Source organism: Physella acuta, unplaced genomic scaffold (assembly GCF_028476545.2).
Source record: "Physella acuta isolate Inbredline_101_S28 unplaced genomic scaffold, ASM2847654v3 ptg001328l, whole genome shotgun sequence".
Lineage (NCBI taxonomy): Eukaryota > Metazoa > Mollusca > Gastropoda > Physidae > Physella > Physella acuta.
The window spans coordinates 472,624-486,341 of NW_026732843.1; the positions used below are offsets into that span (position 1 = coordinate 472,624).

Sequence of the window (13,718 nt, forward strand, 5' to 3'; positions counted from 1 at the left end):
TTGTGCTGTGTGTTAAAAAACCACATGCATTGTTTTACTTATAAGAATGTACACATTCCGGATGGTGTGTTCTTGTATGCATGTATGTGTGTCTGTCTTTATTTCTGTCAATTTCTGTTTGTGCTCGTATGTATGTATATATATATATATATATATATATATATATATATATATATATATATATATATATATATATATATATGTGTGTGTTTGTGCACAATAACAACTCACCACAACAAAAAAAATCGTATTATTAAAGCTACTGATCTATTGCTAAGTTACATACAGTGGCGTATCGAGGTCGGGTGTCACCCGGTGCGGCGCTTAATGGTGTCACCCCCCCCCCCCCCCCCCAAGGCGTAGTGACCCTTCCCGGGGACAAACTTTCAATTTGCATCCCCCCTCAAACTTTTGATTTGCACCCCCCCCCCCTCAAACTTTCAATTTGCACCCCCACCCTTAAGTATTTCTCTATACATTTTGCTATTTTTTGCATTGGTGTCACCCTCTTAAATAGTGTCACCCGGTGCGGTCCGCACCCCCGCCCTCCCCCTCGCTACGCCTCTGGTTACATATAACATAACCTTACCTTACCTCACATAACAACAGCTCAAATAACTTTTTGCCCACAGTTATAACATAATCCCCGACATTACCAAAGTAAATCTGTTTGAATCATTCTTAGTCTAACGAAGCAGACTTTTAAAAAACATATTTTACAGAAGATTTGGTAAATTGGCCATATACTTTTTGGTTGACAAACTTTTATTAATTTTTAAAGTTTCCGTTTTGACGTTCTACATTTAATACCTCACTTCAAATCTGTGTCACGTTACTTAACATTTCATCACACCCTAATGAAAAAACCCACATTCTTCAGCAAACATTTTTGTACACCTCAGCAAGTTTACTGCCGAATATTTTTATCTTTAAAACTTTAACTCACTTTAACTTAATCCCTCTGCTAAACATTGATCCACTTTTTTGTCTAATCTGTTACAGAAGTTTATATTGTGAAATTGCCTGATGAAACTTATTTACATATCGATTAAATGCACTGTATATAGCCTATGTCTATTAGTCGTATATGAGGCGACAGGCGAGAACTTTTCTTTGGATATTTCATTTGGACATTAGTAGCAGAACCCAGCCAGTTAAAAGCATCTTGATCAAGTAAAACCAGCGGTTCTTTCTTTCTTTCTGATTGTGCTCAGACTGTTCCAAAGTTTTAAGATGAAAATCTGTTTCGCGCTGAGTGCTCTGCTATCTGTGGTCATATTTGAATTTACCAATGGTCAAGGTGCCATATCCGTAAGCAGAATCAGTAATTGCCAGAATAATGGTGTACAATATAAGGTAAGTGAGTTTCGCTTCTACTTTAGTCTCTGTTCTACTGTCGTTTGCTTCTATTTGTTTTTATAACTGTGATCTCGTGATCACCCCAAAGTTAAAGAAGATAATTTACAAACAATCGACGGTTAGCTAAACTTTCGATACAGAGTTGATATATGCAGGGGGCAGAGTTTTTGAAATAATACAAAAAACCTCTGCCCAAAATATTTAATAAATTAGTTTTAAATCTAAAAATTTAAACCTCAGCCCCAATACTACAATCCGTAGCATTAACCCCCCACCAACTGATCTACATCTGCCTCACATTGCCAACTTTTATACTTTCCCAGGCAGGAGAGGTCTACTACCCAGATCCATGCGAGCTATGCAAGTGTGTGGTGGAAAAGTTGCCCCCTTTTTAAAAGATCTATGATGTCAAGTTACAAATAGATAACCAAGACCAGCAGGTCGGACCACACTGGTCCCCCACGTACCCAAGCTGTGAGTCGCCATCACAGTCTGGTATTTGACACGCGACAGCCGCAAATGAACTACTTGACGAGTCCAGAGGGGTAGATAAGGGAGAGGGGTGAGGAGGCGCCGAATCGGGTAGAAAAAAAATTACAAGCTTATTCCAAGCTGCATTACAGTCGAATTTAAGAAAATATCCATTTAACTCTATGGGTGGCTTTTTACGCTGCTTGTGTGATACGGGGAAAAAAACAATTAACGGGGACTGATGTGTGGTGTGTGTGTGTGGGGGGGGGGGGGGGGCTTTTTCGGAAGCATGAATAGATATATACATGTGTGTGTGTGGGGGGGGGGGGGCACTAAATAGATAGTTCGCACAGGGCGCCGAAATGGGTTGCTACGCCTCTGGACGAGTCGTCACAAAAACAGGAAGTGCACGCGTCCTTCTGGTAGAAACTCCCGGCCTGAAATAGTTAAAGGTGGTGGTGGTGTCTTGTAACAGATACGATGGTGCATCTTAGCGGAAAGTTCAGATTACTCTAACCCGCTGACCATATTGCTTTAATCTTTCTTTTAAACACACTATTTCGGTTTTGTGTTTATTAATCATATGGGAAAGGTGGATAAAAATGTAAATTTTGTGCCTTATCTCATATGCTGAACAGTAGTGTACGCAAGGGGAAGCAGTGGAGATACAGCTCCCCCTACGGCCATTTTAAAGATAGTGGCGCCTTTTTCAGAGAATAATTAAATAAACTTTAAAACAAGTTCCGCAACGAACACCAAAAAAAAAAAAAAAAAAAAAAAACCACCAACAGCAAACACGTTACTGAAACTAAAAAAAAATAAAATTGTTATATACTCGAAATATCATATTTTAATAACACATCGCAAGTAGATGATTAGGCTTCTTCTTGGTTTACTTATCTGCGTCTAGCTCAGCGCCAGGCTTGTGCTAGGCGCTATTGTGTCACAAGGTCTGTCCACTTACGCGCGTGTACATCTGGTGGATTGTGTTAAAAACTATATGCAACTATAGGGGGTGGGGAGGGGAGGGGAAGGAAGCTGAATAAATTACATAACAAACACATTCACACACACCTTAAAAAAAAGCAACGTTAGTATGAGTCAAGATGATCAGCACGTACAGCCTTCCCAACCCATCTTATGTGTTATATTCCCTCCCCCACCAGGGGCGGAACTACAGTGCCGCCAGACTCCGCAATGCGGGGGGGGGGGGGGGGGGCCCACGCCATTTAGGGGCCCACAGACGACCAGAATACATTTTTTTATAGTTAAAAAAATAATTCTCTTGCATTTTTGACTTCATAGTTGTTTTGTAAAAAGATTACCGTAGCTGCGGTTGGATTATCTTTATTCTATAGACACCACCCCACGACGCTCTTGTATATTCTTTTTCCCTTTGGTTTTAAACCACCGTGAAAGCAGAGTCCTCTTTCATCTACAATCAAACTTATCAAAGATAAGCAAACGTTCAAACCACTTCCATGAATTATTTCCCTTTTTTTAAATAGTCAAATAAGGGTGCTCTTAAGCTACTTTTAATAGATTTGTACTAAACAAATAAAAAGTAATTACTTCTCTTAATTATTTTGTTTTATAAAGTAATTACTAAAGAATGGCATTGTATGTATAAAAAGGAAATGCATTTAAAATTAATAATATAAATACAAAAAAAAACCCCCATAAAAATAAACATAACACAAGACACCATTACTTATACAAAGCTTTCATGTTTTTTATATTCTTTTGACTGATTTGGGGTAGAGAGGTTCTATAGAAGAGATAAATAAACTAAATTTTTAAAACAGACTAATGGGCTTACGCACATGACATGTTGTCGTAATTTGTTTCAATTGAAAAAAAAAACATTTTTTTTTCAAAACCCGAACAAGGCAACATTGAGAATCCTATGTTCGTATTTTGTGTTTAATATGGAGAAAAAGTTGAGGGGGGGGGGGTGCAAATCGAAAGTTTGAGGGGGGGGGTGCAAATCGAAAGTTTGAAAGTTTGTACCCGGGAAGGGTCGCTACGCCTCTGGGGGGGGGGGGGTGACACCATTAAGTGCCGCACCGGGTGACACCCGACCTCGCTACGCCAATGATATATATATATATATATATATATATATATATATATATATATATATATATATATATATATATATATATATATATATATATATACATATACATATATATATATATATATATATATATATATATATATATATATATATATATATATATATAGGGGGGGCCTAAAAAATTTTTTGCGGGGTGGCCCTTTTTTTCTAGTTCCGCCACTGTCCCCCACCCTCCATTTTCCTGCTTGTTATGTTAGTTTTTGTGTTATTTTTCTGCCCCGCTGGTGGCCGTGAAACAGGTTGTTCACATAAACTTAAAAGTGCTGCGTTTATTTCTTTATTTTATAAAAATGTTTCTCTGCGCAAAAGAGTTGGGCTAGTAAAAATCAAATCCCAGAAAATATACAAAAGCCATAAAAGAAATATAACTGCGTATAAAAATATCTTTGAAGTTTGAAGGCCAAATTTAAATTGGTGAGCAATTTTTCTACATTAATTTTTTAAACTAATTTACACAGACTGAAAGAAACGATTTTAAAAATTGTTGTATTAGTTTGTTCTGTTTGTTTTTGTGTTCGTTTTCTTCTCTTTAAATTTGTTTTGTATTGTTGACAGCCATATGCAAGCATCGAACAGAACATAACAAGGACAATTTGTAGTGTCTGAATGTACGTAATTACAGGTAATCAGATTAGTGATTTATATAACGTGGACAGTATGCCAATGTCTGAATGTACAGAATTACAGTTATTACAGTATGACTGTGTGGTCGAATGGTAAAGCGGTCTTCTACTAGCCCTAAGGTTTCGAGTTCGGATTTCAGTCCAGACTTGTGACTGTAGGACGTCCCCACGGAACATGTATACTTACTTGCTGCGAGTGTTTTCCCCTAGATATGTATGGTATACATGTATGGTATACATGTCGCAAGAGCAAACACGGTGTAAGAATGTTCGGGTTTTCCCATGCTGTTCTGTGGGCTCATCAACATTACTGTGTTAACATCCCCACCCCTTCCCCTCAAACACACACTGACTGTGCTCCCTCCACCCCTCCCCCACACACAACATGACTGTTTTAACATCCCCACCCCCCCCTCCTCTCAAACAAACACTGACTGTGATACCTCCACCCCACCCCCACATACACACCATAACTGTGCCCACACCTTTCCCACATACTAACCAAGTGTTACACAAACCATCCCTGCTTGACTTTCCCTTTATTGATCCCAAACAAAAGTAATCAGCTTAATTAATTATAGCTCCACCCAAATTAGTAGCGAATTTCGCTCCGTTGCTAAAGCCCGTTCAACGTTCTTTGATTTCAAAAATTGTTTATAAATTTATTCCAAATCGTTCCGTTATTTACATAATGTACATATTTATAAATAGAAAAAATATTTAGCAATTTTGCACTAAAATTAAGCTTAGGTTTCAATTTGTGATTTGATTCTATCGAAACGATTGGAATGTTTTAAATAACAAAGGTGGGTGGGGTGGAAATGGGAGATGGGGATGGAGTTGGGTGGGGGTAGGGAAAGAGGAAGGTGAGAGGATATAAAAGGAAAGCAAAGGAGAGAAAGTAATACCCAGAGAGAGGAGATGTATCTGTGTACATGCATGTCACTACTTAGTGTGTACATATACATTAGTGCGTTTGTTATATGTTTTGTGTTGTGTGTGTCTTGATGTGTGTTTAAAAAGGACGAGCATTGTTTTACCTGTAAGAATGTACAAATGCGGCATACTGTGTGTGCTTGTATGTTTGTATGTGTGTGTGTCCTTATTTGTGTATATTCCTGTTATTGCTCATATATTTGTGTTTCTGTGTACAATAACATTAACTCATCACAACAAAAAACTAACTCCTATGATTAAAGCTTCTGATCAACTGCTAAGTTGGATGTAACGTAACCCCCAACCTCACCTGGTCTAACAACAGCTCCAATAACCTGGACCCACTTAGATATAATGTAACCCAGGGGCGTCGGATGCGGGGGTGGGGTCCAGACCGCATTTTTGTGACACCATTTGGGGGGGGGGGGGGGCATTAGGACCAAAAAATTAAAAATATATAGAAAAAAATGCTTTTTACTGGTTCAATTGATAACTAATTAAAGTTTAAAAGTTTTTTAAATACAAATTGATGACTGACCCCGACAAGTTGGTGTGGGGGGGGAGTTAAACAAATTGCTAAATTTACAGAGGAAATAAAAGTTTAGTTGAATATTTTCAGTTAACGACCGGGGTGGGGTGACACCATGCGGTGCCGCACCGGTTGACACCTGACCTAGCGACGCCACTAACTTAACCCACATGGGCCCACATATATAACGTAACCCACATGGGCCCACATATATAACGTAACCCACATGGGCCCACATATATAACGTAACCCACATGGGCCCACATATATAACGTAACCCACATGGGCCCACATATATAACGTAACCCACATGGGCCCACAGATATAACATAACCCTTGACCCCCACCTACCTACACCTCCAATAACCTGGGTCCACAGATATAACATAACCCTTGACCCCCACCTACCAACACCTCCAATAACCTGGGTCCACGCCCACAGATATAACGTAACCCTTGACCCCCACCTACCAACACCTCCAATAACCTGGGTCCACAGATATAACATAACCCTTGACCCCCACCTACCAACACCTCCAATAACCTGGGTCCACGCCCACAGATATAACGTAACCCTTGACCCCCACCTACCAACACCTCCAATAACCTGGGCCCACATATATAAAGTAACCCTTGACCCCCACCTACCAACACCTCCAATAACCTGGGTCCACGCCCACAGATATAACGTAACCCTTGACCCCCACCTACCTACACCTCCAATAACCTGGGCCCACGCCCACAGATATAACATAACCCTTGACCCCCACCTACCTACACCTCCAATAACCTGGGCCCACGCCCACATATATAACGTAACCCTTGACCCCCACCTACCTACACCTCCAATAACCTGGGCCCACGCCCACAGATATAACGTAACCCTTGACCCCCCACCTACCAACACCTCCAATAACCTGGGCCCACAGATATAACGTAACCCTTGACCCCCACCTACCTACACCTCCAATAACCTGGGTCCACGCCCACAGATATAACGTAACCCTTGACCCCCACCTACCAACACCTCCAATAACCTGGGCCCACAGATATAACGTAACCCTTGACCCCCACCTACCAACACCTCCAATAACCTGGGTCCACAGATATAACGTAACCCTTGACCCCCACCTACCAACACCTCCAATAACCTGGGCCCACAGATATAACGTAACCCTTGACCCCCACCTACCAACACCTCCAATAACCTGGGCCCACAGATATAACGTAACCCTTGACCCCCACCTACCAACACCTCCAATAACCTGGGTCCACGCCCACAGATATAACGTAACCCTTGACCCCCACCTACCAACACCTCCAATAACGTGGGCCCACGCCCACAGATATAACGTAACCCTTGACCCCCATCTACCTACACCTCCAATAACCTGGGCCCACGCCCACAGATATAACGTAACCCTTGACCCCCATCTACCTACACCTCCAATAACCTGGGCCACAGATATAACGTAACCCTTTACCCCCACCTACCAACACCTCCAATAACCTGGGTCCACATATATAACGTAACCCTTGACCCCCACCTACCAACGCCTCCAATAACCTGTGCCCACGCCAGGCAACACGTTTACCATCAGCCCAGGCCATTATGAAACAAATGTTTTAAAAAATTCATTTCACGCTTCAGATGCAGAAAATCGATTTTTTTCTTTCACTGGGCGGTTGATTTTTTTTTTGTTTCTAATTTTCGAAGTTCGTTTACAATTAAAAAAATATTAAATAGAATATAGATTAGCTTTAGCAGAGAATTAGCTTAGATTTATTCTAAACTTCATTCTTAATATTTGTCAAAATCGCAAGAGCAGCAAAATTTTAATGTGGTGAAATAATTTTAAAAGCAAAGTGTTCGCGAGAGGACATTTTTTTATGAATGTACATTTAAATTTCACACGCGCTCACACAAGCACACACACGTGCACACACGCGCGCTCACACAAGCACACACATGCACACACTTTAAAAGCCAAAATTGATTTATCAGATTCGTCATCTGAAATAAATGTCAGAATGAATGTTAAAGGGAGCCTTTTGTAAAAAAATAACCTCTGTTTTTCACTTACAGCCTATTCTGTCGCTGTTCGGATGTGTGTTTGTCTGTTTGTCTTCTGTGGTCAAGCTAATTTTGGAGCAAAAAGTTCTACTGAAGCAATAACTTTTCGATGACTATGCTAGATATGTCATTCACAATATAATTATTTATTAAATTAATAACAAATTAATTAAAATATTGCTATATTCAGTTACAAGCAAGATGAAAACAATTGAGTGTTGATAACCTTATGAGCAAGGTAAGCTAGTGTTCACATCGAATGGAGAGAGTAAAACCTTACACCAATAAACTTCTTTTAAATGTACTGAAAATAAGACAAACATATATTGTCATTAGCTTTCTAGTTAAAGTAAACGTGTTGGTCAAAGTGTATCAAAATATTTGTTGACCAATGGTTTTACTATTATAACAAAGATTTGTTTAATTACTTTAGGCCATTTAATTTTTTTATATGAATGCATGTTGTAACGGATTTCCTATCAAACAGAAACGTAAAGGCAACACTCTTTTATGATACCGAATTTCAAATCTTGGCCACATAACTTCACATCTTGGCCACGTTACTTCACATCTTGGCCACGTTACTTCAAATCTTGGCCACATAACTTCACATCTTGGCCACGTTACTTCACATCTTGGCCACGTTACTTCAAATTTTGGCCACATAACTTCAAATCTTGGCCATGTTACTTCACATCTTAGCCACGTTATTTCAAATCTTGGCCACGTTACTTGAAATCTTGGCCATGTTACTTCAAATCTTGGCCAGGTTACTTCAAATCTTGGCCACGTTACTTGAAATCTTTGTACACGTTACCTCAAATCTTGGCCACGTTATTTGAAATCTTGGCCACGTTACACTTCAAATCTTGGCCACATAGCTTCAAATCTTGGCCACGTTACTTCAAATCTTGGCCACGTTACTTCAAATCTTGGCCACGTTACTTCAAATCTTGGTCACGTTACTTCACATCTTGGCCACGTTACTTCAAATCTTGGCCACGTTACTTCAAATCTTGGCCACGTTACTTCAAATCTTGGCCACGTTACTTGAAATCTCGGCCACTTAACATTCCCTTTGACTAAGACCGGCGTGGCTCCTATGTCAGAAACTTCAAAACAAAGTTGGTCTTTCATCCCGGCCAACCTGATCGCTGGCAGCACGCGACGTTAACGCCTGGCTAAGCTCGGTGAGTGGCGCCACCTGTCGTTCTTTCCCCGACCCTGCGGCACCTTACATCGTTCGGAGCTGAACGGCGAGAACTGACCGACAAATATACGATGGTCAATACTCACGTTGGCCTGTGATGTCATGATCTAGGGAAAGGGTTGGGAAAGGGTGGGTGGTGTCTTACATGAGTCGAATATATGTTGTAATAATTTTCTCTAATTAGTCCTTAATCATAAATCCAATCCAGTTTCAAGCACCAATTTATGATCATTGAAATTATTTTTGTATTATTTCTTGGTTTTTTTTCCAGTTAATATTTGTCTTATTTATGCAGAATTCAAAATTATCTTTGACATTTTTAAAGATATTTTCTCATTTATTTTTCCACTTCTATTCTGAACAATTTTATCTCTTCTTTATTCCCTATGCAAATAAATCATCTTTGGCTTATATTTGGACCACCTGGGTACTCAAGAGTTTAATAGTTAAACTAAATGTTTCTGCTAATGTGAAATCACACCATAACGAACAACAACTCCCCCCCCCCCCCACACACACCTTCTGTAGAAAACATTTTTATGCACCTCAGCATATTTACTGCCAAACATTTTTTTCTCTCTAAAACTTTAACTCACAAAAAATTCTACGGTTAATCCTTCATGTAAGTAAAGTTAATCCCTCTGCCAGAACATTGATCCATTTTTTTTTGCCAAATCTGTTACAGAAGTTAATATTGGGCAATTGCCTGTTGGAACTTATTTACATATCGATTGACTGCAGGTGCAGCTGTATATTTGTGTATTAAGTTGTTGATATAGGCGAGCACTTGTCTTGGGATATTTCATTTGGACGTAAGTAGCAGAACCCAGCCAGTTAAAAGCATCTTGATCAAGTAAAACCAGCGGTTCTTTCTTTCTTTCTGATTGTGCTCAGACTGTTCTAAAGTTTTAAGATGAAAATCTGTTTCGCGCTGAGTGCTCTGCTATGTGTGGTCATATTTGAATTGACCAATGGTCAAGAGGCCAAACCCATCATCAGAACTAGCAATTGTGAGAATAATGGTGTAGAATATAAGGTAGGTGAGGTTTGCCTCTAGTCTCTGTTCCACTGACATTTGCCTCTACTTTAGTCTCTGTTCCACTGACATTTGCCTCTACTTTAGTCTCTGTTCCACTGACATTTGCCTCTACTTTAGTCTCTGTTCCACTGACATTTGCCTCTACTTTAGTATCTGTTCCACTGACATTTGCCTCTACTTTAGTCTCTGTTCTACTGACATTTGCCTCTACTTTAGTATCTGTTCCACTGACATTTGCCTCTACTTTAGTCTCTGTTCTACTGACATTTGCCTCTACTTTAGTCTCTGTTCTACTGACATTTGCCTCTACTTTAGTCTCTGTTCCACTGACATTTGCCTCTACTTTAGTCTCTGTTCCACTGACATTTGCCTCTACTTAAGTCTCTGTTCCACTGACATTTGCCTCTACTTTAGTCTCTGTTCTACTGACATTTGCCTCTACTTTAGTCTCTGTTCTACTGACATTTGCCTCTACTTTAGTCTCTGTTCCACTGACATTTGCCTCTACTTTAGTCTCTGTTCCACTGACATTTGCCTCTACTTTAGTCTCTGTTCTACTGACATTTGCCTCTACTTTAGTCTCTGTTCCACTGACATTTGCCTCTACTTTAGTCTCTGTTCCACTGACATTTGCCTCTACTTTAGTCTCTGTTCTACTGACATTTGCCTCTACTTAAGTCTCTGTTCCACTGACATTTGCCTCTACTTAAGTCTCTGTTCCACTGACATTTGCCTCTACTTAAGTCTCTGTTCCACTGAGGTTAGCTTCCTATCAGCTAGCTCCAAATTACCGTACAATCGATATGCACGGGTAGGATTATTGGTGACAATATTTTATCATACGACTGTGATATGATCATAATATACAACAATTGAAAATGTTAATTTTTAAAAGCTTCTGGATATCTGGGTTGTGGTTCTAGTTTCAGAACTTTCTAATTTAAGTTTGAAAGTGTGATGCAGTTGACATCCAATCTCTGATTCAAATCTTTAATTCTCTAATTTTAACCCCTTACCACAAGTCTTTAAAATTGTAATATCAAACATCTGCCAGATATATTTAAATCTGTAATTTTAACTTTCTGTCTAAAGTGTGTTCAATTCCGCAACTTTAACTCTTTGCCCAAACTTTTTAAATCAGTAATTTTAACCATTTGCACTAAGTCTTTAAATCTGTAACTTAAAAAATTTGCCCCAAATTTGTTTTATCAGTAATATTAACAATTTTCCTTAAGTCTTTAAATCTAAATAATTAAACCTCAGCTCCAATATTGTAATCAGTTGCATTAACCCCCCACCAACTGATCTACGTCTGCCTCACATTGCCAACTTTTATACTTTCCCAGGCAGGAGAGGTCTACTACCCAGATCCATGCGAGCTATGCAAGTGTGTGGTGGAAAAGTCTTCCATCTGCTACAAGATCAAGTGTAACGACACCATCGTCTGTCCGGACAACAAGGAGGCCTATCTGCCTGAAGGGGAGTGTTGCAAGAAGTGTCCCATCTCTATCCACCCTGGGGATGTTGTCGAGGGGGCACAGGTCAGTTCAAGTATAACATATTCGACTTTATAAACCTCTATCTTGTTATTCTATAAATTAATCGATGCGATACTAGAGACATAAAGAACTTTTTGATACAATATCTCGAAATATTAAAAGTACAATTATTGCTTTTTGTTGTTGCAAATAAAGCACAGTTCAAGACAAGGCGTAGCTTAAATAAGTATAAACGATTGATATCTCCGTATTCCATGTAATCATCTGCATCAGTTTGTCAAGGCTCCTGTAATGAGTGTAGGCCTGTTTGTGTAATACAGAATACAGTTAAAACACGACGTATTTAGAATACTTTTCAAATACGATTAACGTTCTTTTATGCTTAGATATATGGCTGTGACAGTTTGTATCAATGCATGTATAGAATGAAGATAATACTAAACATGGGAGAATGTTAAAAATATCCCAGTAATGATCTTCTTTACCCCCCCCCCCCCCCTAGCTTGCAGCAAATGCTGATGCTGGTGCTGCTGTAGCTGACGACGCCGCAGCTAATGCCGCAGTCGGGCCTACAGACGACTCCGCAGCCAATGCCGCCGCTGGAGTAGCAGACACCGCCGGATTGAACGCAGCAGTAGCCAGTGATGACCTTGCCAGCGGTATCGCGGTGCAGCCCATGCAGCGCCCTGGAGACGAAGAGAGCGCCCAGAGTGCGTCTAGAACTGAGAGAGCTGCACCAACCGTGGAGGGCGCTGACAACAGGTCCCAGAACATGACAGTCCAAGTGAATATGTAGGGCGCCGAATAGGTAGGGCGCCGAAACCCGCGGTACCAAACACCTTGAGATTAACTTGGAGAAGTGTTTAGATGGTGATGTATTTTATGAAGTTTTGATGGATTAAGGGCAACAAATTAACACATTTTAGCACTGATTAAAATTGCTCTGTTGATATTGTATACGGTCGTAAAATTCGATTTCGTAACCAATTTATTTCCTATTTGTTCAGTCAATATTCAAGCACTAGCTTAATTATTTAAAATACAATTTAAATAAAAACAAAACATATTGAAATATTTTCTAAAAGTTTTAAGAAAATCAGTTTAACATTATAAGCTGTGCACATCTGCTAAATACACTATTCTAAAAGTATCCAAAAACCTCGACCGACTGTCTTGATTGTTTTATTTGGAAACCAGATCTAATATAGTGTTTGCATTTATTTTTATTTTCACCCGACAAATGATTAAAGCACTAATCTCTTAATCTGACAGAACATTAACATGAACTGATTTTTGTGTGTGTTGGAGTGATATCTTGTAGCCTATGTCAAAGTACGAACTATAGCACGTTGTTATCTGTAAAATCACCTTAAGCCAACACTAGAAGAGGGCCATTACAAAACTAGTCGCCTCGGTAAACGATATACAGACAGGTTATAGTTCTAAGGGAATATAAGAAAAAACATACTCGTTAAATGTATAGCAGAAAAAAAAATTAAAACAATAAATAGAAACACCCCGAGTTCAGAAAAGTTTTAAAGAAAGTGTTCTTTAACTCACTCACACATAAGAAAAACAGATCGCTACCAATACGCTATATGTGAACTTAAACGTGATTGCAAACGACTTTGAAGCAGTAGGCCTAGTTGTTTTTATACAAAACCGTTGTTACAAAGATTCGTGGAATGTGAGGCCTAGTTTAACGTTTTTAGAAGTGCCATTTTTAAATTTACACCGAGCTTTATGTTTTCGTGTCGGTTTTGATAACCTAAAACCCAAATGTATAATTAACGACAGCTACAGGTGGTGGGGATTAACGTCTTAATCCGCGCACCTGG

The 13,718-nt window shown here is 39.5% G+C and overlaps 1 protein-coding gene across 1 annotated transcript; it reads left to right on the forward strand.

Annotated features, from left to right (window-relative positions):
* Positions 1-10,041: 10,041 nt before the first annotated feature.
* On the forward strand, positions 10,042-13,090 carry LOC131958423 (collagen alpha-1(II) chain-like). The gene is made up of 3 exons (XM_059323446.1): positions 10,042-10,378; positions 11,728-11,922; positions 12,383-13,090. The coding sequence occupies exons 1-3, from the start codon at positions 10,256-10,258 to the stop codon at positions 12,674-12,676; spliced, it is 612 nt and encodes a 203-aa protein (XP_059179429.1). The 5' UTR covers positions 10,042-10,255; the 3' UTR covers positions 12,677-13,090.
* The last annotated feature ends 628 nt before the right edge of the window (positions 13,091-13,718 follow it).